Here is a 25,818-nt window from a genome sequence, read left to right as displayed (position 1 = left end):
CAGTAGCAGGGTTGGCACGGCTTATAAGCCTGAGGTCAGGACAGGTGTTTAGGTGGCGTTCCAGTGACACAAATGTGAGTCCTTTTGGTGTGAAAATGTATAGTTGATTCAACCCATATGTGGCTGTGCAAGCCATTTTTGTAGTAAAGGATATGCAGGCTTTGTGTGTATTTAGCTTATTGCATTAAATTAGTATTCTATTTAGCTTATAATAAGGATTAAAATTGCATTTAAAGAGGTTACTGAATGCTACTCTGTGAAACTTACTCATGCTTCTTAAGATCTCTAAATCAGTACTTGGGGAAAAACAATGGGGACTTGTAGATGGAGTCTGACCTGGTGCAGGCTGGGGCGCTGTGAAGAGCTTTTTTCAGTGTCCTTCATTTCTTCATGCATTTATTCACCCTCCCTCATACGGTAAAAGCTCGTGATTTCTAGCTCTGTTCAATGTTGCACAGCACACCTGAACTGGAAAGGGCTCTCTGCCTTATGAGTCACCTCCCAGATCTCCTGCCTCCGTTACCCGTTTCCATGGTTGTCTGCCCCATTTACCAGTTCCCCTTGCAGTGTTGGTGTAGGCCTGGGATGAGGAAAGCCCTCATCTCTGTCTCCAGCTTATGAGTGGGTGAACGAAGGAAGGCCACATGGTGAGTGGCTGGCAAATTGTGCCCAAGTTGATCCCACTGCCCTGGGCTGATTGCCCAAGTAGAGCATGGCTCAGCCATGCACTGCAGGCCTAGGTAAGGAGGGTGAGGTTCCAAATGAGAAGGAACCAGGAGATCTGCCCGTGGTGAGCAGCAGCTGAGAGAATGAGGAAAACCCTGAGCATTTTCATGAGCCAGCTACATTTCACTCGAAGGGGAGGCCTGGAGAGGTGTGCACGTGCAGGGGGGGAGGAACCATCGCCCACTGGGCAGCTGGGCCAGCCTCTAAGATGGGTGCTTCTCACGGGCACCCGAGTCTGGCCCAGCCTATGCTTCCCCGGTGCAGTCTCAGGCCAGCTGCCTGGCCCTTTTCCTCAGCTTCTGTGAAAAGGGCCAATCACAGCCCCTCCATGACAGAGTAACCATGCCGTGTCCCCACGTGTGTCCTGAGCAAGTCCAGCTTACAGGGTGAGGTTGATGTCATCAGACGCCCCTTAGGAGGGTCTGGAAAGCCACCTTCCCCGTTGTACTGATGCCCTGCGACAGGCAGGTGCTCATGTTGCATCCACAGTGTAACATCATAAGGGGATCTTCCGCCTCCTGCCTTGGCCTTGGTCAGTGAAGGCATGGAGCGCGTCGGTCTTCCCAGGAGGCTGATTCCAAGCTCATTCTTCTGGCCTCCGTAGGAACTTCGCCAGTATCTGTCCAACCTGGCCGACCAGTGCAACAGCGAGAACAATGCTGTGGATATGCCGCTCGTCATCATCCTGGACAACCTGCACCACGTGAGCTCTCTGGGCGAGATCTTCAACGGGCTGCTAAACTGCAAATACCACAAATGGTAAACATGGGTCCTAGACCTCAGGGCCGGGGCCAGGGGCCATGCTGGTGAATCGGGCCAGCATGCCAGTGATGTGGTGCATACACAGAGCAGGGGAGGTACCCAGCTGTCCTTGGGTCTGTAAAGCCCTGCTTTCCAGCTCACCCCTAATTCGTCTTCTCAAATTGTGTTGCCGGCAGCCCTTACATCATCGGCACGATGAACCAGGCTACCTCTTCCACTCCCAATCTGCAGCTACATCATAACTTCAGGTAAGGTCTCCCACCCCTCGTCCAGGCAGATGGAGAAGAGAGAGAGAACGAATGGACGAAAGAAGGAAGGGTGGAGGTTGAGCTCTCTCAGTGCCTGGCCTGTGCTGGACTTCCTGTTGGGCCTTTTCTCCTAACTCTCACCACAGACATATACCTTTGTGTTTACATTAAAGAACAGAGGCTCAAGGGACCTGGTGACTTAGGAGTCATACACCAGTTAGAACCGAAGCCTGAACCCGGATCCCTGTGACTCTCAGTCACTGGTTCAGGCAGAATCAGGGAGGCAGCTGTGGCCATGTGTGCCTGTCTCTGTTCAGTGTGAGCAGTGACAGCCCCTCCCTTTAAATGTCCCCACAGAGCAGGGTCTGTGGACCTGCTAACGGCTGCAGATCCCTAGAGGCTGGCCTCGCCCCCAGTGACAGTCCAGCTCCATGCAAGGGGACACTGCTCAGCCTGGCATCACTTGGCACCCCGCACCCTGCCCTCAGCGCTGCCTGTGCCTCTAGGTGGGGGGTAGACTTCATCACCTTTGTCTGGACCCTGAACACATTTTCCCTGGCCACCCTGCAGGCCTCTGTAAGATGTACTAACTGTGGCCGCAGCTGCAATGAGTGTGCTCACCTTCCGTTCCCACACGCTGGTATTTGAGGCTTGCCATGCCATGTTGGGTGTCCATGTGGTTAAAAGGCATTTCCTTTTTTTTTTTTTTTAATTTACTTTACATACCAACCACAGTTTCTCCTCCCTCCTCTTCACGCCGTTCCTTCCTCTCACCTCCTTTCTACCCCTCCCCCCATCCACTCCTCAGAAAGAGTAAGGTAAAAGGCATTTCTTGACTCCTCCAGGTGGGTGCTTTGTGCCAACCACACGGAGCCTGTAAAGGGTTTCCTTGGCCGCTTCCTGAGGAGGAAGCTCATGGAGACGGAGATCAGTGGGCGGGTGCGCAACATGGAGCTGGTGAAAATCATCAACTGGATCCCTAAGGTCTGGCATCACCTCAACCGCTTCCTGGAGGCCCACAGCTCCTCGGATGTCACCATCGGTAGGTGGGAGGCGAGGCAGGCTGCGGCAGGCTGCTGGGCGGATGGAGTGGGTAGTGGTCTCCCAAGAACCTTGGCTCCTTCATGCACTGTCCTCTGGGTCCTGGCCAGGACAGCGCTCAGCAGATATGCTGTGGTGTCCTCAGAAATTTAAAATAAAAATGGGCAGAGGGACACCTGGAGACAAAGATGAACCCAGACCTTTGTACCTATGGAGAGGTATGTCCTGGCCAGGCTGGACATAGGACAGAGCCTCTCCCCAGGAGCTACAGGCTGAACCACCCATTGGGATGGCTTTGTTTTTAAATGTGAAGTGTTTCCAGCTTTGCAGAAGGTTGGGGATTAAAATAGAGCAAAAGACCAGACTTCCCGGTCCCGACATCCCTTCAGTTTGAGTTCATTTCTCCAGGCCGTGTCTGCAGAGTCGTGTCTTCCGAAGCTGTAGTCACGGTGTACACATGTATATATGCAATGCCTGTTTCCCATCTCGTGATGTCTGCTGAGCATTCTGTGTCAGAACTCAGTTTAAAAGTTACTTTTTAAACCTGCAAAATAATCTAATAATCAAAATCACTTGTTGAATCATGTCTTCTCTCATACATTTAAGGGGTCCCTTTTTAAATAATCGAGATCAGTACCACTACTAAGAACACGTCCTCTGCAAGCCTTTTCCTCCCTTTCATTGAGGCTTGGGGTGAGAGGGCTGGACTATCTATCCCCTTTGGAGCCCACCCGCCAGCTGCTAGCCTACTACCTCAAGCCATCAGCCCTACCACTGCTTAGAAAGTCCAGTATCCCTCCAACGAGGAGGCTTCGACCGGGGATCTCCCAACACCACCCCGCTCCATTTCAATTGTGATGTGTTTCACTGTGGTCCCCAGGTCCCCGGCTCTTCCTGTCATGTCCCATCGACGTGGATGGTTCCAGAGTGTGGTTCACTGACCTGTGGAACTACTCCATCATCCCCTACCTCCTGGAAGCTGTCAGAGAAGGACTCCAGGTGAGAAGCACACCCCTTTTGTCTTCCCCAGACTGGAGTGCCCTCTGCTAGTGACCCGATGTGGTCTTCAGTGTGGCACATGGTGGGAACAGCTGTAACGGGTCTCCCTCTGGGCTGCCAGCCCCAAATAATGACGCAGAGACTTTTTATTAATTATGAAAGCTTGGCCTTTAGCTTAGGCTTGTCTCGACTAGCTCTTGTAACTTAAATTAACCCATTTATATTCATCTACGTTCTGTCACATGGCGTTACCTCTCTTTCATCTTGCACCTCTTGTTTCCTCTCTGTCTGGCTCTCGACTCTGCCCTTCCACTTTCCAGGGTCCTCTCTATGCCCTGAAGTCCCCCCTAACCTCTTTCTAGCTATTGGCCATTCGCCAATCCCAGCAACACATTTTCACACCACGTATAAATATCCCACAACAAACAGCAGCTGGCCATAAGTCTTGGCTCAGCTGTGTATTAGTGATGTGACCCCCAGGCAGGGTTTCACCTGTCTCTGCCTTGTTGAGAGAGGAGATAACGGCATTGCTCTACCACAGAGACTTGGACGGATTAAATAAAACCATGGCCATCATGCCTCCAGCACAGGAACATAAAAGATGAAGCCAGTTGTGTGGGTAGCACCCCACAATTTGCTCTTTTCTCTTATGTGGTTCAAGCCTTGGATCAGGCCCTAAGACCTAGGCAGAGTTTTATTGTTATCATTTTTCAAGAGGGGAAAAACTGAGCCCAAAGACAATGAGTTGCTTAAGGTCATAAAAACAAAGCTTCAGCTAGGTATAATAGCGCACTCCTAAAATCCTACATTTTGGGAGTAAGAGAGGTGGGTGGTGAGTTCAAGGCTACAGTGGTGAGTACTTACCTAGTACAGGCAAGGTCCTGGATTCTATCCGAGGCACCACAAAAACACAAAGCTCTGTGGATCTGGAATTTGAATCCTAGCCTTATAAACTTTGTCCCAGGTGCTTAGACCTCATGAGCGCCCAGGAGATTGCCTCCCTGGCCTCAGGACCTCTCACAGGTGGCTGTGGGGCTCCTCTGGCTGTGTGTCCCTCCTGTCCAGCAGCAGCTGTGGACCATTGCTGTCACTCAGCTCAGGAGTTACTGGGGGGGGGGGGGTGTCATTTCACTGCGGCTTGGGATGGCTTGATTGTCAGCTGCAGCCACTCCTGCTGCCCGTGTGCCGCATCTTCGGATAAAGAAAGGGGAATGACCTGAGTCACTTGGGAGAAGTCAGGGACTGCTGAGCAAAGATCTCCAAGGTGTCCAAGGAGACACAGAACATTAACAGATGGTCCTTTGGTCCTCAGTGGCCGAGAGTACCAAGGCCCCTCCCATTTGGATCTGAACTGAAAGAGGCTTTGGTCATAGCTGGGAAGGACACCCACACTTTCTTCTGCTCCAGGAGCCATTACAGAGGGACTTTTCCTGCTGGAGCGGCACCTCTCTTTACCACCAAGAGCAAGGTCCCGGGTGGGAGCTGCTTCAGGGTGGCTGCTGAACAGCCTGCCCGTGGTGGGGCAGACAGATGTGCCATCATGGCTTCTTAGAGGCCATCTGAAGGACACGTCTTCAGTGTGGATGCAGGGAAGGGAACTGAGTTAGGAGTGTACCTGGTGCCACCCTGTCCCGAGTCGCCGAGCTCTGCCTTACGGATACGTACAGGAGACGGCTCTGTAGTCTGCTGATTCATAAGGAATTGCTGGGTTCTTCCTGGCAGGGTGTAGATGGAAGTTTGAGGTTAAGGAGGACTTGCCATCTGCCAGGCATCACACCAGAAGCCTGACACTCCTGCAGTGTGAGTACACAGGAAAGGAGACCAAGGCCAGCCAGAACTTGGACCTTAATGCACTGTTGTAGGTAGCCAGGGAACAAAGTATTGGTTGGGTTTAATTAGGTTTTTGTTGTTGATTGTTTTAAGAACAGTGTCTCATATAGCCCAAGCTGGTCTTGACCTCACTATGTAGCCCAGGCTGGCCTTGAACTCCTAATCTTCCTGCCTCAACTTCCTGCAAGCTTGTGGACATGTGCTACCACCCTTGGCAGTGGTTCTGTTTTGTTTTGTATTGTCTTGTTGTTTGATACAGGGTGTCTCTATGCAGACCAGCCTGAACTCGAACTCACAGAGATCCACCTGCCCCTGCCTCCTAAGTGTTGGAACTAAAGGTGTGTACTACTACTATGCCTGGTTTAGTGTTAGTTTTTATATGGCAGAGTTCTACATGAATTTTAAAAAAAAATTCATATCAGTGGTGGTGCATGCCTTTAATCCCAGTACTCAGGAGGCAGAGGCAGGCGGATCTCTAAGTTCGAGGCCAGCCTGGTCTACAGAGTGAGTTCCAGGACAGCCAGGACTACAAGGAGAAAATCTGTCTTGAAACAATCAAACACAAACAAAAAGCTCATTTCAATTCCCCTCTCTCCGGTGACTTTCTCTGAGGACAAGCTCAGTGTGTGCCAGGTACTGTTGGGATCCCTCGCTTCTCACCTCACCCTGCACAGTGGACATGAGGGGAGCACACTGCAGTTTAGAGCATATGTACCCTTCCTTGGCCGAGGCTATAAGCCGAGAAGAGGTGCAGACCCGAGAATAGGTCCCAACGGGGCTGTCACATATTATGAGTCAGGAAGAGGACTGCCTGTGGGGTATGGGTAGCGCACAGGGAAGTCCTGCGGATGCCAGGCTTACCATCAGACTCAGCCAGTCCATGCCTGGGGGAAGCACGGCATCGCCCCCTAGTGGACACCATGCAGTTCTGCATGTTCAGGCTGTAGTGTCTTTTCTGGAGTGTGTGTGTGTGTGTGTAAGTAGACGCCTAGAAATATTTTCTAACTGTGAATGTTGGTGCACATCCAGGAGCCCCGTGCTTCCCATAGGGTCAGAAATCTCACAGCAGCCCAAATCTTAGTTTCCAGTGTCTTGGCTTCTCTTGTCCCATCACCCAGAATCCTTTCTGATCCAGTAGGACAACACCTTCCTCCCTGCCCTGGGGAAAGTGAATGCCTGCCTGCCCAGCTGTCCCTCCACTGCCCTCCAGAGTCTGCAGGAGAGCCACGAAGCTGCACAGCACTTCTCTGCTTGCGTCAGACTGACTCACGGCCACCTGGCTTTGACCATGTCCCCTGGACTGTAGGAAGACTTGTGAAGATGTTTTGGGTTCCTCCAGCTAATGTTTCCTGTGCCTACATACACCTACCTTATGACTCAGTCCGCAGTCCCATTCCCCTTTGTCATCAGAAACACTTGTCAAAGTGCCTGGAGTCTGCAGAGTGGCGCAGTTCGGCAGGCCTGGCGTTGGGGTGGGTTGGTGCTGGAAGGGGCAGGAGCAGCGGAAAGACACTCAGGGACCTTTCATCAGTTACCAAGGTCCTCTGACACCCTGGGCAGCCTCCCCTGCCAGCTGTGGCTTTTCCATCTACAAATGGAAACATTTGACCTATGGGACCCTTTGACTGGTCCAGATGCTCTCTGAACCTGTCCATGGTGTTAGGGCTCAGGATGATGAGCAAGTGGGTACAAACCACGGGGCCTCAAGAGTGCTAAGCACTTGCTAAGCTGCGGCCTCAGTGGTTCCTTGAGGATCTCCTCGGAGAGGCAGTCTTGCTCCTTCAGAAGTCCTGGGAGGGAGCGGCTTCTGGCCTCTGCCCTTCATCTGTAATATGCCAGCTGCTTCTGCGGCCTCTTCAATCCTGATCCATAAATGGGTTCACACCTGCCTCTCCGCTGATTCCTTCCTGCTCAGACCGAATTGCTTTAGGCTGCCGGACTGAATTCAAGCATGAAGACTTGCATTGCCCCGGAGGAAGGGAGCTGTAGCAACAAACTAGGCTAGAGTGGGGTGCGGGGAGACAGGGAGCTGGCATCTGACAAGATGATGTCATAGGAGGTGCTGGGGTCAAGTGAAGAAGGAAGCCACTAATACAGAGAGACGGGCTTATCCAAGTGTGTGGAGGGGGGCATCCTGGATAGAATTCCAGTTCTGAGACCTGGAGTAACTCAGGTGACATGGGCAGAGGGCACCCACCAGGAGGAATGGTGAACCTTGGTCAGGCTGATGGGCTGAGGTCTGGCAACAGCTGTTCTGAGGCTGACTGAGTCACGTGGTTTCTGCTGATTCAAAGGGATCCCATGGGTGAGGTGAGAGGGACTGGCCAGAGAAGAAAGCTTGAGTCCCAGGTTTGAATCCAGCTCTGCCTTCTAGCCTTTCTTGTTTCCCATAGTTAAGTAGTCTGGCTCCTTCCGGCTGAGAGCCTGGGTCTTTGAAAGGTATGGTTCTTTCGGGCCAGAGTTGGGCCCAGTTATGTGCTGGTCTCAGTACCTTTTTGCCTCTCCCTTTCCACTGCAGCTTTCTAGACTGTGGAAGGGGCACACACAACACGCAGGCGGGTGGGGTCTGGAATCTTCCATCTGTGTACCCCGAAGTCATTGTAGAAATACCTTTCTGCAGCCCAGACAGCGCTGCCCTGCCCTGTCTGTGGGCATGCCCTGTCACGTCTGCTTTGATGCCAGTGGCCAGTGAGTAGCAGACTTGACTTGTGGTGGCTCCTCTCCTTCCTAGGGCTGTCCCATCTGTAAACCACGGGAGGGAGCGGTGCGTCTGTTAGAGTCATCACTCTGCTCACTCCTCGGCACCTGGCTCCCAGGATGCTAAGGCCTGGCCTGAAAAGGAAACAGCCACACTAGACCTGGCAGGGTAGTGGTCCGAGCCTCCCTGGGTGTGCGAAGTAACCCAGCCAAGGTTCCGTTCTTTTTTTTTTTTTTTTTGGTTTTTCGAGACAGGGTTTCTCTGCGTAGCTTTGCGCCTTTACTGGAGCTCACTTGGTAGCCCAGGCTGGCCTCGAACTCACAGAGATCCGCCTGCCTCTGCCTCCCGAGTGCTGGGATTAAAGGCGTGCACCACCACCGCCCGGCCAAGGTTCCGTTCTTTAAAGAACATGTATCTTCCACAAAGCTGTCGGTCCCCGCCATTAAAATTGTTGCAGGGTCAGGGCCTCACGGCTTGAGAAAAGGAACATGAAAGCAGGTCATATTGGCCTTATGATCACTTACAACTAAGTCATGATACAGTTGGCTCTCGGGGGAAGAAATGGGTCACTGTGGTGGACGGGTCTGGGAACTCCAGAGTCAGCACAAACCTCATCCCTGTTGCCCGCACACAGTGTCCTCTCTTAGTGTTAGGCTGAAAAGGGGACCAGAGTGCCTCCAGAAGCACTCTGAGAGTCAGAGACTTGAAAAAAGGGGGGCTCAGGAACTGGGGCGACCGTTCAGCTGTTCAAGTGCTTGCTACACAGCAGCAAGGCAGGTGACCACCGTTCAGACCCCCAGAATCTGTGTGAATTCCCAGGGGATGTGGTGTCCCACTAGTAATTCCATGCTTAGAATGCACAAATGGGACCTGACCTCGGGCCTCCACAGGCACACTCGTGCATGTGTGGACATGCACACGCACGCACACACGCATGCACGCACGCACATTTACATATGTGTGAAAAGTTTAAAAGTTAAGGTTCATCTCATCAGGCCCATTAATGACCCCTCCCTGCCGTGCCATGTTGCTGCCCAGATCCCGATCTGAGCAGAATGTCCTCTCTGAGTGGGCTTTCCCAGTGCGAGTCCAGAGGTGGCTTGTCGAACTTAGTAGGGACTGGCGCTTTCCAGCCCAACATTCAGCAGCCGCTTCATGGCAGGAGTGTGAAGTCAGCCAGGGTGGGAATATTGACACCATGGAAACTGGCAGAGCTTTCTTCCCATCAGACTGCTGTTTCCCTGGCTGGAGGCAGTTTATCACGCTGCAAAAGCAAGGCCCAGAGGCAAACGCTGTGCACAGAGAGTCGGCAGCAGAGCGGAGAGTGAGCCCAAGTTGTCGGTCTGCAGAGCCTGCCACCACAGGCTATCTTTAGCTCGGACGACATCCTTAGTTCAAAATACTGCATGAGGCACAATGCTGGTTTGGGAGGTTTTCCATTAAGCTGCAAGACTGGGATAACAAAGTAGTCTCAGCCTGCTTCCAGACTGTATCCTCTGCCTCTTTCCAGCTCTACGGAAGGCGTGCCCCCTGGGAAGACCCCGCCAAGTGGGTAATGGACACCTACCCATGGGCTGCCAGCCCACAGCAGCATGAATGGCCTCCCCTCCTGCAGCTACGGCCTGAGGATGTGGGCTTCGATGGCTACTCCCTGCCCCGGGAGGGGTCAACGAGCAAGCAGGTGCCCCCCAGCGATGCTGAAGGAGACCCACTGGTGAGTTGACAGCCCTCAGCGAGTGAGAGCCGTGACTGGGGTGAGACGAAGCTCTCTGGATACAGGGAATCGGCAAAACCTTGCTGTGCAAGGCAGGACTTGCCCCCCCCCTAATATGGATGGTTTCTCTAGCCTTTTCTTTCATGGTATTAGTTTTCCACTAATGCCTTTAACCTCCCATGAGGCTTTTTTGTATAAGGCTAAAGTTAGATGATTTTTTTTCTCCCCCTTTGAGTGTCCTTACACATGTTCTCTGCCAGCTGTTTGTCCTCTGATTTGAGATGCCACCGTTACCACATATTGTCCTATAGAACACTGGGAAGAAGACGGTGTGCTAAGGGCCTGTCAACAAAGCCAGACAGTGAGACATGGGCAGAGGACGTGACGTCCCAAACCCAGGTCCTCTGGCTAGAGAGAGGAGACTGAGCCAAGTTTTGCTAAGACACAGGAGAACCCCCCCCACACACACACACACAAAATAAATAATAAATGAAGGAAGGGATAGAAAGAGAGGAGAGGAGAGAGACCAAGCTTGGGTAGCAGTGCTAAAGCCCCAATCAATTCTATAATTCTCTCCCAACGCAAGACCCATGCATAGTCAGGCTGCCAAGTTATACTTCACTCATCAAAAAGCCCGAGAATGGGGAAGCAAATGTGCCCAAGTCTCCACAGGTAAATGACGACCTGCCTGAAACCCAGCCCTAGCTTCCATGGCAGCTACTGCAGAAATACAGCAAAGAGTATTGACTGCATTACTTCATGCTTGAAGAGAATACTCTTAAGAAGGGCAGCGGGAAGGCAGGAGGGGCTGGAAGGCAGCCAGATGCCTTGCTCTGGCCCTGGTGGTGGGCCAGTGTACTAAACACACGCCAGCAGGCTTGGCCGAGTCCTGCCAGGAGGTGCCACATTACTGAGGCTGTGAATAGGAGCTAGTTAAAAGGATTCAATGCTGCTCTCCTGTCCATGGCCTGGAGGAAACACTGGAGCGGACATTGCTCCAGGCCAAAGCCATGGGGGTCTTCCTGAGGTCAGCGAGCTCATTGTGGGTTGTCTTACGTCAAAGCCCTTCATTCTGAAGCATTTGCATCAAACTTGGAAGGTGCACAACCCTCTCAGAACAAGCCAGGCCCCTGAGGGGGTCATGCGGGCACAAGCACCTCTGTACCCAGTCAGGCGCCTGGTGAGCTCCTGAGCCCCTCTGCCCAGGGCCACACGTCTCTGTTGTATACCGTCTTCCTTCCTGATCCCCTCGCCCATGAGAATGAGTCTGGACTGACAGGATTTTATCTCAGAACCATACGCTGTGGACACGGGTGGTGTTTAATAAGTGAATAACCGTCCCTGCTGGCCACTGTATTGCAGCCTTGGTTCTGGCTCTGCAGATAGAGAGCAGCTGATGGTGCCGTCCACCTGCATCCTCCAGAAGATCCTGCACAGTCTGGAGGGGCAGCTGGCTTCAGACTCTGCTATGGCAGCCTCCTCCTTAGCCCAGAGGGGACCTTCTTCCTAACTTACTTTGGATGGTCCCTCTCTGTTCCCAGACAAATGGCCTGTGCAGAACACAGGCCAGGGGAGGTTAGAAGCCAGGACTCTTCTTCCACCTGAGGTAAAGGTGGCAGGCAGCAGTTTACATTCCTAAAGCTTGCTCTGTAGCAGGTGGCCCATTCCTGAGTGCTCAGCATAACTCTGTCCTTTGATTCCCAAGAGATAAACCCTGTGTCGGGTCCATGCATGGGGCATGGGAGGCTTGGATGCTCTGGTATTTGACATGGTGTAGAGCTCCACAAGCTCTTTGTCCTGAGGCTTTGTTCCTGGCAAACTGTTCCTCCCCTTTCTGAAGGCTGTGGTAGTTGCCGAAGCTCCCGGGCCTCACATATCAAAGCTGCCTGGGTTCCACAAGCGACAGCTGTGGGCTGGCATCTGTAGGGCTTGCCCCTTTTCCTCGAAGGGCAGCGTATATATTGACTCAATCCACGCATCAATGTGACGGGCAAGAACTATTCATGTTTCCATTTGACCAGTACTAAATGACACAGGAAAGGACGAATGAAACCTCTCGAGGTGTGCAGCTAGTAATGGGGAAAGCTGGAGCTCGAACCCTGTGCTCTGTGCCTTCATCCTCGGCCTCTCTTGTGAGCTAGGACCCCGAGGCGAGTCTAGAGCAGGTGGCAGGAGCTCCAGAGCGGCCAGGATGGGCTTTTCCCGCGAACTGACTGGCCCTCCCACCTCTGCTGTCTCCACAGATGAACATGTTGATGAGGCTGCAGGAGGCAGCCAACTACTCCAGCCCCCAGAGCTACGACAGTGACTCCAACAGCAACAGCCACCACGATGACATCCTGGACTCGTCCCTGGAGTCCACTCTGTGACCGAGGCCCACTCTTCTCCTCACTCCATCCCGCCTGCATCCTCCATGTCGTTCTGAAGATGACTTCCTGAGCCAGCCCTGGCTGCCACAGCCTCGAAGCCAGAGCAGAGCGGCAGGAATAGGAGACCCTCATCCCTTGCGCTCTGCCCTCGCACGCACGAGCAGCCCAGGACCTCTCCCCCCTGCAGTGACAGCTGTCCTCACCTCTGTTCTACTCTCATGCCTTGTTGACGTGACCTCCGTGAGACCCTGAAGACACTTCACGGGAAAGGATCCTCGCCGTTGAAATATAAAGAGATTAAATGAAAATCTTAAAAATAAGATTCCACTTGGTGCCCTGAAACCCAACAGCATCCCTCCACAAGCTACCCCCTCCCCCCCCCCCAGACAGAAAAGACTAAATCCGACTTGGAAACACAGACAGCAGGGCTTCCCTCAGCACAGACCCGCCAGCCTGGGTCTGGCCACCAGCACCCCAGAGCCATGTCACCCACCCTTCATGGAAGAATTGGTGCTAGTGAGGGCGCTTGCCTGGAGCGCCACCCAGGGACACCAATACACACCACAGTCTCTGTTTTCCACATGGTGCTCTCCTTCCCGAGAGGTATTTTGTCTATTCCAATACACCCCTCCCGCCCCCCCCCTTCAAGCCCATCAGCCCAATTGTCCGAGAGAGAGCGAGTGAAGAGGTGAGAAAGTGAGTGAGCGGTTGGGGCTAGCAACACAGAAAAGGGCGCCCGTTTCCTCCGTCTGTCTAAACGGTCAGGTTTCTGTCCGCAATCACTGTGTACTGTGCGAGTGGTTCTCTGGAGAACTCTCGCTCCCTGCCTGTGTCTGCCTTTCTACCTGGTTGATTGTGAAGGTCCCACCCCCACCCCCAACCAGAATCGGTCCTTCCGGTGAAAGCGAGAGCTGAAAAGTAGTTGAGTGGGGCTCCTCTTCAGCCCGGGTTTTCAGTGTCCATCGTCCCAGTTCTGTGCCCTCGCCATCCTCTGCGGGGCTGTGGGCGTCCACGCGTGTCCTTGCAGGTGGATGAGGACCAGCTCTCCTCCTGTGGGTGAGCCACAGGCCTTGCCTTTCGTTCTCGTCTCCGAGAGCTGAGAAGCCCACCTCAGTCACCCTCGCCCCCAGCTGCAGGAGGAGTTGATGTGCGTCCCCTCACCAAACACTGGCCCTTTCCTCAGAACCAACCCGACACAGCTTCACCAGGGAAGGGCAGCCACTCTTCCCAGAAGCCTGGTCCTGCCTCCATCCTGATGAGCCTTGCCTGACCTCTTTGGTGCTGACCCCCCCCATGCAATGCCTTACTGGTTTTGTACTGACCGTGTCCGTTCACATGAGTGTTGTGCCTGCCCGGGGTTGTGTGTGTGTTCCCCATCGAAGCAAGCAGGGCTATAAGTCATCTATTCATCAAGAGAACACGAGCTGCCGACTTCTCATCCGAAAGACCCATCTGTGTGCATGTATGATTGTGGGAGAGAGAGGGAGAGAGAGAGAGAGATCCATTTTTTTTAGGTTCTTGTCAGTCTCCAGCCGACCTCACTGAACAGTGACCCCACAAGTCCATGCGACATTGCCAATCCATTTCTAGGAGACATAACCCAGTGTGCCGTGGCTTCAGCACACTGGTGTCCTCCTTTCCAGGTATGGACACCTTTGAGGTCTTTGTGTTCTAGAATCTTTCCTGGCTCCAGTGAGGGTGTCTCTGTTAACGATCAGGGTTTTTAATTCCATCTTTTGCTAGTCTGTTCTTGAACGTTTGTCTCTTGGTAATTTTTATTATTATTATTATTATTATTTTAATTTTCTTACCCTAAGAGCTTGAGCCAAAACTGCTCACTTTGCTTGGAATGGCACTGTTTTTCTTCCTTGTTGAAAGGAAGGAGAGTGTGTCCTATTAACTGGTAAATAGAAACATTTCCTCTCCCTGCTGTAATCCCAGACTCCGCCTCCGCGAGCGCGTGGGCGTGAGTGTCCCCTGTTGTTTTGTTTGTAATAAAACTTTCAAACCGTATGTCTAGCCTGTGACCAGGGCCAAACCCTGAGCCTTCCAGTGTCCTGAAGGGTAGCCCTTCTCCGTCTGTCTCCCAGCCACGACCGTACACTCTCATACTGTGAATTTGGGAGGTTGTAAGATCGAAGCCCTCCTGGTACATAGTTTTCTCAGTCACCTTAGGAATCCACCCTGCCAATGTTGTTTGGAGCTGCTGTCTCCCCATTCCCGATGCCCCGACGTTTCTCCCCCCACACCCAGGTCCACAACAGAAACCCGTGTACCTGCTGCGCAGTTACATAGCCCGGCCCCCGAGTGCCTCCCAGCTGGGCCGCTTTCCTGAAACAGTGGGAAGCGAGGCCGTCTGAAAGGCACATTTCCTACCATGTCATGATTTTACTTCCTCTTGCTCGACCTTGGACAAAGTGACTTTGTACTCCTTTAGGGCTCTGTCTAAAATGCTTCCATTTTGCCTTTTTCTATAGATAGGCTAATTTTGAAATGTAAGAAATCCTATGCAACCCTGATGCTGAGGTACCCGTGGGAGCCAAAAGTTTTCTTCCCAAGAGGCCAAGAGTTCTACGGGCCGTCAATGAGAAGGGAAGTCCTTTTAATTTAAGGGTGGGGTGGGGTGGGAGTGTGACAAGGGCAAGACCTGCCCAGATCTTCCTCTGAACTTGGGGACGTTTTAAATTTTATTGTTTAATGCTCGGACTCTAAAATTCGGTGTGCTCAAATTTGACCATGGCAAATCTACTTCAAAAGCAGAAGAGTCCAACTTGCGGATGTTGAATGGGAGGTTTGCTGTCTTGACCTGCTTGTTTCAGGCCGAGCGCTTTATGAAACATGTTCTATAAGATGTACATTTTTTTTTCATTGTAACATAGAAATTGTAAATAATCAATGAAACTGCTGCATTTTGATGACTTTTTTCTAGCCATTTTTAAAGAGAAAACTAGGAATTGAGTATTTTGTGTACGGTATGTTTCCAACCCCCCCTTCCCTCCCTTCCCCCCTCCCCTATTTAATTTTCATGTGTCATGAGGTTTCTGGGTTTGAGAACAATCCGCTGGAGATCTGCCCCATGTCATAGAAAATAAAGCTGATGATTGTACCACTCTTAAATTATTCATGATTCAATAAAGTTAATGCTTATTTATTCAGATCTGTGGTTTGGCTTCTGTGTGTTGGTAGAGACCTATCTCTTGTTAAGCGCATGCCAGGAGGACATCATTCTTCCCCAGAGGCGATGAACCTGAGGAACCCCAAACCTGGTTCATATCCACCTTCGTTGGGAAGTCATCAGGAGCCACCTCCCTCCGTTTCTCACAGAAGTTACCACCACTCACTGGAGTTTAAGAATCACAGCCATGACTCTGCCAACCTTTAGGAGTCAGTGGACCTTCTGGAAATGCTGTTTTTTCGAACATCCTCCGTGGCCCTCCAGACTCTCTTAATCTTCGCTGTTGTTTAAGATTATTTTAATTTAGTTGGGATTTTGCTTTTTGTGTTTGTTTTGTTTTGTTTTGTTTTGACATAGTGTCTCATGCATCCCATGCTAGTCTCAAACTCACTATTCATCTAGGGATAACCTTGAACTTCTAATACTCATGTCTTCATCCTCCTGAGTGTCGCAGTTATGTGTACACTCATGCCTGGTCCTGAGTAGAACCCAGAGGTCCCTACATGCTGTCCAAACACTTTTACCTCCTGAACCCCAGCCTGGCTCTGCCTCCCAATTACTGGGATTACAAGGGTGCACCACCACCGCCCAGCTCTATTCATTCTTGACAGGCAAATGTGATGGACACAGAGATCAAACCAGGGTCTTTCTCCTCCCCTCAGACCCTGCAAGTCTGAGTTTGTTTATGAATCATGGCTCCACTGGGAAGCTGCTATCACTGTCCTATGTTATGAAATGCAAATACTTACCAAGTAACTATCACCCAGCCTCCCTCTACCTCCCTTCTCTGGCACCTCCCAGCCTCTGGGAATCACTACTCCTCACTGTTAAAAGTCAGCTTTTTGAGCTTCTATAAGTGAGATCATGCATTATATACCTGAATCATCTCAAAAATCTTCCAGTTCCATCATTGTGGCCACAAATGATGGGATTTCACTCTTGTGTTTGTTTTAGACAGAGTATCACTATCCACAGGCTGGCCTGGAACTTACTAGGTAGCCCAGGTTTCTTTGAACTCACAGAGATCTGTCTGCCTCTTGTGTTAAAGGTGTGTACCATCCCACCCCACTTTTTTAGTGGCTGAATAGCATTCAACTGTCTATATACAAATCTTCCTCGTCCACTCACCTATCAGCTACATCTTACCTGCCTCTATAGCTTAGCTACTGAGAATGTCAGGTGACGTGAACTGCACATCTCTCTGATTCTCTAGTCAGTCTGCTTTTTATGGTTTTTGTTTATTTTATATATGTGTGTGTTGTCTGCATATATAATCTGTGCACCATATGCATGCAGTTCCACCAGAGTCCAGAAGAGGGTGTCAGATCCCCTAGAATTGGAGTTACAGGCACTGTGAACCACCATGTAGGTCCTGAGAATGATACCCACGTCCTCTTCAAAAGCAGTGAGTACTGGCTGGGTGTGGTGGCACACTCCTTTAATCCCAGTCTGTGGGGGCGGGGGGGGGCGGAGGCGGGGGCTGAAGTTGGCCTTGATCTCTTGAGTTCAAGGCCAGCCTGGTCTACATAGAGAGTTCTAGGACAGCCAAGTCTCTGTAGAGAGACCTGTCTCAAAGAAACAGAAAAAAAAAAAAAAAAAAAAAAAAAAAGCATCAGCAAGTGCTGTCAGCTGGTGAGCCTTGTCTCCAGTCCCTGTTGTAATGTCGGGAGAAACCTCTGTAGTGTTCTCTTACAGCTCTGCTGGATACATTCCCATTGACATTGTATTAACTCCCTTCTCCACATCTTCACCAGCATTTAATTGTTTTCGTCCCTTTGATAGTATCTACTCTACCTGGGATGTTTGGAACCAGCATCCTGGATGATGTTGGAGCGCAGCTCCCTGGACCACACTCTTAAGTAGCAGACATCCAGTGCCCATGTACCATCTGTTGCAAAATTTGTAAAAGACCGACTTGAGACAAAAATGTCAAATTCTTAGACATAAATGCAATGCAAGATAGACAAGGGTTTTTCAGAAGTTCTAAAAAGTACACTCTAAGCCTGGAGTCGGCGGCATATGCCTTTAATCCCAGCACTCCGGAAGAAGAAGCAGACAGATCTCTGTGAGTTCTAGGCCAACCTGGTCTACAGAGTGAGTTCCAGGACAGCCAGGGCTACACAGAGAAACCCTGTTTCAAAACAAAAATCAAAATAAAACAAATGAGCAAACAGTTTGAAGGACTAGAGACTAGAACAGATCAATCCAAACAAACCCACATACACTCCCTTTAAGATGTTGACCAGTGAATAATGCCAATGACTGCAGGATTGGAGGAGAAAAAGATACGGCAAAGCACAATGCCCATGACAGTCACTAGTCTCCATCGTGAAGCTTGAAGTTGGCCTGTTTAAAGGCTCAGTGTGCCCACCCACTTGGAAAAGACTTTCCATATTGATGCTTCCTCTCTGGGCAGTGTTCAACCGTCAACTATTAGTCACTGGTTTGTGCCAACAGCCAGAGTGCCTGGGCACCATGAATAGAAGGACACACACATCCCCTCCACTGCAGCTGTACCCACCTAGGGCACTGGTTGCTCAAGGCTCTGCAAACTCACAGTGACCGTGCCTGGAATTCCTATGGCACTGCAAAAGAGACAGGAAGGGCACAGCCAGGCTTCTGAGACTTAAGTCTAAAGCCTCACCTGCCACCCCATGGGGACTACTGGTTTTAGCAGACCAGCGTACTAGAAAAGAGTCAGGAGGCTCCAGGGTTAATGACCCTGGTTATGACAAGGTCCGGTGAGGCTGCTGCACAAAGGGGCGGGGACCAGGATATCTGGAACATGGACTCTGCTCCACTTTCTGTGTCTGTTTATAGCTGGGAATAGAACTTGGCAAGGACCACAGCCCAACGGGGGCAGGGGCAGTCACTTAGTTCCTTCCAGAAGGTTCTGTGGTCCGAGGCTCTGAATCAACCCAAGCAGACACAAGAGGTTATCGCAAGGCAAGATTTAATGCAGGACAGCACAAGAGAAGGGGGAAGGGGAGGGACTGATGGATCAGGGCCGTGGAACAGACGCAGGAGCTGAACCGCGATCCCAAGTGTCTGTGATATAAGGAGGAGGTGGGTCAGCTATTGGAACATTCCCAGCTCCCCTAGGGCTTGAGAACCTGAACTTTGTTTCACTCTGCAGGTAAAATGAAATCTGAAGTCCAAATGGCAGCACTTAGGTCAAGGCACTTCTCACCTATTCCCAACATCCCCCCTTGTCTTGGTAACTAATGAGAAGAATCTTGTCTAGGGGCTGGAATAAGGGCTTGTACTGTGACTTAAAATCATGAGCTTGACAGCACCCATGCATTCGTAAGGAAAAAAGTTAAAGTTTGGGTGCTTTATATTAGGAACTTTCACTTCTCTGGAGTCCCTTTGACCTTTTTGACTCCTTGAGGCTTACATAAATTTTTAGTTTACCAAAGAAGAGAAAAGTTCTAGCTATATTAGCATTTTCACTGTATTGAAATCCACACTGTAGAAAAAAGCAGTCAACGGGTGTCTATAAAACAGCTGGAACAGAGTTATACCTTGGAGACATAGCAAAAGCTTTGGGTTAGCCTGGAGAAAAACATCTTTAAGTCTATGCTTAGAAGACAACCAAAGGAAATTTAAGATCCTGAGCTTATGACTGAATGGTGAGCAGTCAGTGCTCTGTCAGTTTATCCAAACTCCTTTTATTAATGTCAAAACTCTGAACCTCTGAAATCTCAGTGTAACAATATACTTTTAGTGAAGTCATACAGGGTGTCTAGATTAATGTCTAAGACCAATTGTCCTGTCAAGTTTTCATGTTTCTTTGGCTACTGAGGGAACATACAGAGAAACATAGCCAGGAAAACTTATGGTGCACGCCTCTGAAGGTAGCTAGACCAAGCCAATTCCATGGTTCTCTGCAATTTCTTTTTCTATTTCGTATTTTCTCTGCATTATACTTATTAGCATTTGACATTTTATATATGAACCAATTTGATTATTATATCTTCTCCCTCAACATCATTAGAAAGTCTATTTTACCTGAGACAGGAGTAGTTGTTATTGAGAACAGCCATTTCAAGGTATGTCCCTTTAATGGAAAATTACATCTGAAACCTGTTTATTTTTTAATAGGAAGCTTGTGAGCAAGGCAAACCCATTGGCTTTTTCTTAGCAATAGACTTTTAACTAACTATGAACTGACTAATGAACCATCAAGCTGACTGCAGCCTCGAGGGAGGAGATGATTGCCGCTGTTGTTCTCTAGCTGACAGAGCTACGGTTAGCTTACCCATCAATGTCAGAGATCTGAGAAGGATTAACCAAAATGATGGAGACTAGCTAGTCCATGGATAGATACCCCAGACTCCTGTGGTCTCCATGGCCATGAGGGCAGAGATATCAGGACAGCAATCTTGGCTTCCAGGCCCAGAGGATGAGAGGCTTTCCTGTGGAGGAGGAACATGGAGGGACTGATCTTACCCTGTCTAGGTAAAGTGGGGCATCAATTCTCCGTATCTGCTTGTCCACAGTTTGGGCAGAGCCTTGGCAGCAGGCAAGGCACTGGGACAGTCTCGCCCAGTGGTCAGCTGGTTAGCATTAACATAGTCCAGGTGGAGTTTTCCCGTTGCTGTGTCCGTTGTCTTCTTGGAGACCTTGGGAGTCACTGCTAGGATCTGAGAGTCTCTGTCTCATGTAAGTTTAAATATCTTAAATGCCATATTCAGCAAATCTCTGACAATTTGAGGACATGAGCCAAACAACCCATGTTTGTTTTTAGTTATTTGTTTTAGGCTATACCTTGAACATAGAAGAGGCTAGATAAATTTTCCTGTACTTGATTACATTAGCACTTAACATGACTTAAGTATAGTTCTGAACATCTATCTCAAGGCTTAATCATCTTTAACAGTTTATAATAAAAATAACAATTTCTGAATTGAAGATATTTCTAATATCAAGATAAGACTTTTAGCTCATAAACACAGTCCACAAAGAGTCTGGGAATTTTCCTAATCCTTACGTAGTATACCAATATAGAACATAACAGTTTCTTGTATGACTCAGTTTACCAAAATAGCCATAGCTTAACAATGCCAGCAAAAACAAGGAGGTTAGACATATATCTTTAAGCCAGTTTTGTAAATCTGAACAAACCTGAAGTAAGGAGAGACACTCTTTAAGCCAGTGGTTTTCCACTTTCTGGGGTGCACTGTTAAGCAAATGTCTGAGAGGCAGGCCACCCTGGGCTATTCCTGTAAAAATGTCTTTTGACTCCAAAGGGTCTCAGGGTGGAAAAACTGCTCCATGTTCTCTGCCAGACTGTTTAAGGTCACAGTCTTACTACATCATGAGACAGAAACATCCCAGGTCTGGTGCTTAGCAGTTGTGGCCCTGGCTCCAGCTGGCCAGTGACTGCACTGGGTGTCTGGGATTCCAGTGAAGTCTTGAGCCTTCCTCAGGGTGAGCCTTTAAGCATAAAAACCATTGTTTTGGGTTGACATATCGGGTTGACAGAAACAGTCAGAAGCAGAGCTAAAGAGGTTAAAAAGCAAGGTTAGCACATTTAAACACTTGTCCAGAACCATAGACATCGGAGGACTAGATCTTTGTTTTAAGGCTACCTATGTAGCCTTCTGATTATTAACTTCTGTGTTGAAGGTTTTTTTTGTTTGTTTTTTTTTTTGTTTTGTTTTGTTTTGTTTTTTTGGTTTTTTGAGACAGGGTTTCTCTGCTGTGTTGAAGTTTTGAGTCAACCTTTTTGTTACAAAGATTATGGATTTTAACCACACCCAGTAGACTGTACAAGGCAATAATTCCTTAGCTGCTCTGCTCTTGTTCTTCCTGTCTGCCAATTTTTGACCCCGGACATAGAGACTTTAAAAAAGAGTCTCGGTCTGAAAAAGGGTGGGCCATAACAAAGTTCCAGGGCCAGCTTTTCAATAAAACAAAACAGCACAAAACAACTTTTATTCATACCCAACTGACATTTGAATCCCTATTACATAAGTTCCAATGGCCCAGAGATAAATTCTGAGCCTAGGTGACAGGCTGCAACAAGCTGAAACCAAGACAGACAGAACACAGTGAGCTCATACGCTGAAGACCGGTCAGATACAGACGTGCAGTGGCCACACTTACACATTCAACCATTAAAACAGACATAACTTTTCTACTTCCTCCAGCTGTAATTTCAAGGAAGGGTGCCTTGACACCTGTTGGACCCATTTCTCACAGGCACCGAAGAAAGCTGCCCACAAATCCAAGTATTGCATTCTGCACCCACACACCGTCATTGAATTATTTCAGGTGGTGGCTCTGGGCGGCTGTGATGCTTGGCTTGAAGGAGCTTCGGGGGCAGCGCTCCAATGGCAGAGCCAGCTTGTCAGTTTTGGGAAAGGAGCTGCCTTTTCTTTCTTTTGGAATATGAAACACGGAGCAACAATCAAGCAACCAGACAAAACTACGGGCATACACTGACAGACATGGACAGACAGACATGCTGAGGACGACCAGTGGGAGAGGAGATGGGAGAGAACCTGGTGCCCTGCTGCTCTGTCAACCCAAGAGGCAGATGAGGCGTCATCCCTGGGAACATCGTTCTCCTGAAATGTTTGTTGGCCTTCACCTGGAAATCCTTGAACTGTCACAAGACAAGGTCTAGGGGAATAGGGGAATCTGAAGAAGCCTGTGCCCTGATCTCAAAATATGAGACAAGACATAGATTGACACAGAAAAGCCAAACCAAAATACAGAGCTGACAGTAATGGACAGACAGACAGACAACCCAGAAACACTTATTAGGGGAGACTCAAACCACAACCAGATGTTCCTCCAACAGGGACAGAGAGGAAGCTGAGCATCTCCTTCCTCTGAACCCAGGAGCAGTACTGCGGCCAGTTTCTCCTTTGAGTCCAGATAGGCACTGACCAGAAACCAGAAGCCAGAAACTAGGCTTACCTCTGGAGGTCACAGGTACTGCCAAATCAGCCTTGGGGGCCCTTGTGGATTCCCAGCCAATGCACCAAAATGTTGAGGTCTAAGGCTCCAAATCAACCCAAGCAGACACAAGAGGTTATAACACAGGGCAGCCCTAAAGAAGCAGGAAGAGAGGGAACTGATTATCAAGCCGCAGAACAGACTTGGGAGGGGACAGGGACAGGACTGATTGATCAGGCCACAGAACAGACTTGGAGAGGAGGGGAGGGGCTGATTGATCAGGCCACAGAACAGACTTGGAGAGGAAGGGGAGGGGGCTGATTGATCAGGCCACAGAACAGACTTGGAGAGGAGGGGAGGGGCTGATTGATCAGGCCACAGAACAGACTTGGAAGAGGAGGGGACGGGGACAGGACTGATTGATCAGGCCACAGAACAGACTTGGAAGAGGAGGGGGAGGGGCTGATTGATCAGGCCACAGAACAGACTCAGGAGCTGAACTGCAACCCCAATGTCTGTGGTTTCAGGAGGAGGTGGTCAGCTATTGGAAGGTTCTCAGCTCTCCTAGGGCTGAACTTTGTTTCACCATAAAATGGACTCTGAAGTCAAAATGGCAAGAAGCTGCTTTTTGCCTGTTCCCAACAAAGGAAGGTCCAGTTCTGTCTCTGGGTAAGCATAGAGTTAAGTGTGAGCTAGACAACTTAATGCCACTCCCTTAAACCTCAACTCCCCCGCCCACCCCTGTGGGTGCCCCAAATATGGCAGAGCTAGCCACACCTGTGCCAGAGCCTTGAGGACCCTGACACCCTCTCTCAGTTTTGCTCGTCCCCATAACTCTGATTCATTGGCCCTCAGAGTCTCTAGGTGTCTCAGGATAGAGCTTCATGGCCTCCAAGGGCCAAACTGAGCCCCATAGGAAAGGGTGCAGACAAGTGTGTAGGAGGGGCTGTGACCTGAAGGTGGCCAAAATGGGCTGCACTGTATTGCACTGGGGTCCAGGCGGAATCTGGGAAACCCTGACAAGGTAGCAGCAGACGACCATGCTGTGGTTGGCAGGTTGGTCCTGGCTTCTCTGCAGCTTGACTTACCAGGCAGGGTGAGGCCAGAGGGCAATGGACAAGCTGCTTACCTGCCCTGCACTGTTCGACCTTTAAAGGCACCCAGTCCCCCCACCCCTGTGTGCTTCTAACAAGAGTCCGCTAGCTCCATCATTCCTGGGTAGTCACCACTGGCCTGGGAAGGAAAGCAAAATCCCAGCCCTCAGTCCAGGAGTGAACTACAATGTTCCGGGAAAGATAGAGGCAGGGGGAATCTAAGAGGCAGGGGGAATCTAAGCTTCAGCCCAGCCTGGGATGTGTAGAGACCACATGGCAAAATAAACAAACAAAAAATAACACACACACACACACACACACACACACACACACACACACACACACACACACCACACGCACCACACGCACCACACGCACCACACGCACCACACGCACCACACGCACCACACGCACGCACACAGTGTGCTGGCAAAGGTCCTTGCTCTCCCAGCACAGATACATTATTCTGAGACTGCCAATTAGGGGCCACCCTGTCTACTACCTCACAGTGACCAGCAGAGGGCAGCAAAGCCCAAACAAAGTTAATCCGGTCCGCAACGGGTCTCTGCTCTTCCCCTGCCCCCCATTCTTCCATCCTTCTCTCTGACCTCCCTTTCCAGGTGTCTCCTGTCTCTGGAGTCTTTCCATTCCCCCACCCCCGCTCTTCTCTTTTCTCTCCCCTGCTCTGTCCATGTGTCTCTCCTTCTTCTGTGCCCCATATTCCCACCTTGGGGAATGAAGCTGTGTATAAAGAGCAGAAGAACTAACAGGCCCTGGGCATCTTAAACCACCACACTGCCCTCTGCAGCTGCAGCAAGGTGAGGTTGACCTGGCCTCTAGGACGAGTAGAGAAAGGACTGTGGCAAGATGTCCCCAGTCAGGAATAGACCCCTGGGGTGGCCTGGTTCCAAAACCCAGTGTCTGAGTCCTAGGCGGAACCTTATCATCCATCAGTAGCTGTGACCTCAGCACTCACTGCCAGGACCCTAGTGACATTAAAGATTGGTCCTGCAGTTAATCCTGGAGGCATTGTTATAGTTAAGAGGGGAAACTGGTGTTCAAAAAGGAAAGAAAATTATATCCTAACAATTCTGGAGGCAGAACAAGATCCCCGGTGTCCTCAGGACCCATGGGTGCAGTGTACAGGCTATGGAGTTGCTGGCACCACCTCCTCTGCTTACAGGCTGAGTCCCTGAGCGGTCAAGGCTGCTCCGTGAGCCTCAGCTCGCTCTTCAGTAATGTCATGAGAAGCAGTCTCCTACAGCAGACGCAGTAAGTGCCCCTCACACACCCAGCATCCCTCTTCCTAAGAGCTCTATTTTGTGCAGGAGTCCAGTCCTCCTATGGGTGACCCTGGACCTAGTTCTGTCTTCTTGGCATCATCCTGAAGGTGAATCAGAGAGACTGGGGTCCCCCGGGTGGGGAGGTGGGTCTCACTCACTCACTCACTCACTCACTCACTCACTCACTCACTCACACTGAGTTGCTGACATTGGCCACAGGACCATATTCTCCCTCCGGACTTGTAGTGAAAGAATGTCCTACTTGGAGTCTACCTGAGCAGGTCCTCTACCTGAGCGGGATGTCACCATGGAGACGCCTTGAAAGCTGCTGATGGCCATCCCCAGTGGGCAGCAAGCACAGGGCCAATGGGAGCCATTTTAGGCCTCTTTTCTGTTGTTCACAGAGGCCACAGCCATGGCTGGTGACTGCAGCCGGGCAAGGCAGTGTGTGCTGGCTGAGACTTGAAAAACCTAGGACCTGCAGCCAGCCACTGGGGCTTAAATGCTAGGTCAGCCTGGTGCTAAACATGGGGGGATATGGGTAAGTCACTTAACATTGCAGAGGCTGCACTCTACACATGGTTAAGATGAAGGTGCCAGTAATAGACCTGTCTCTTAGAGGTCCAGCTAGGGTTAAATGGATTAAAAGTTGTGTGACTCCCTGAGACTAGCAAGTGCTGCATGCCACACTTGCGAATGTTAGCTATCATCGTGATCTTTTCTGCATTTCAAGGGGGCTGAGGATGTGGGCTTCCGTAGCTTATATGAAGCTTGGATTTCAGCCCTAACACCCATGATACAGGGCATGTGGTACATACTCTAATCCTAGGACTTAGGAAGTAGAGGCAGGAGGATCAGAAGTTCAAGGTCATTGTTGGCCAAATAATGAGTTTGAGGCCAGGATGGGCTCCGGGAGACCCTGTTCAAAATAAAACAAATATGTCACCAAGATCTTTTAGGCTGGAATGCA

General features: G+C 50.2%; 1 protein-coding gene across 14 annotated transcripts in view; it reads left to right on the top strand.

Annotated features, from left to right (window-relative positions):
- The window catches only part of Nav2 (neuron navigator 2), a 654,337-nt gene extending 638,793 nt beyond the window's left edge, over positions 1 to 15,544 (top strand). For all 14 annotated transcript variants that reach the window (XM_076543382.1, XM_076543375.1, XM_076543351.1 and 11 more), the window contains 6 exons: positions 1,331 to 1,485; positions 1,665 to 1,736; positions 2,582 to 2,778; positions 3,658 to 3,776; positions 9,815 to 10,018; positions 12,262 to 15,544. In XM_076543382.1, coding sequence (XP_076399497.1) covers positions 1,331 to 1,485; positions 1,665 to 1,736; positions 2,582 to 2,778; positions 3,658 to 3,776; positions 9,815 to 10,018; positions 12,262 to 12,387 — 873 coding nt within the window. In that variant the 3' untranslated portion in view covers positions 12,388 to 15,544. The remainder of the gene's footprint in view (positions 1 to 1,330; positions 1,486 to 1,664; positions 1,737 to 2,581; positions 2,779 to 3,657; positions 3,777 to 9,814; positions 10,019 to 12,261) is intronic.
- The last annotated feature ends 10,274 nt before the right edge of the window (positions 15,545 to 25,818 follow it).

The sequence above is a fragment of the Peromyscus maniculatus genome, chromosome 1 (assembly GCF_049852395.1).
Source record: "Peromyscus maniculatus bairdii isolate BWxNUB_F1_BW_parent chromosome 1, HU_Pman_BW_mat_3.1, whole genome shotgun sequence".
In the NCBI taxonomy this organism is placed as follows: domain Eukaryota; kingdom Metazoa; phylum Chordata; class Mammalia; order Rodentia; family Cricetidae; genus Peromyscus; species Peromyscus maniculatus.
Note: the sequence above shows the minus strand (reverse complement) of the source record. Positions and strands in the feature narration are given on the sequence as shown.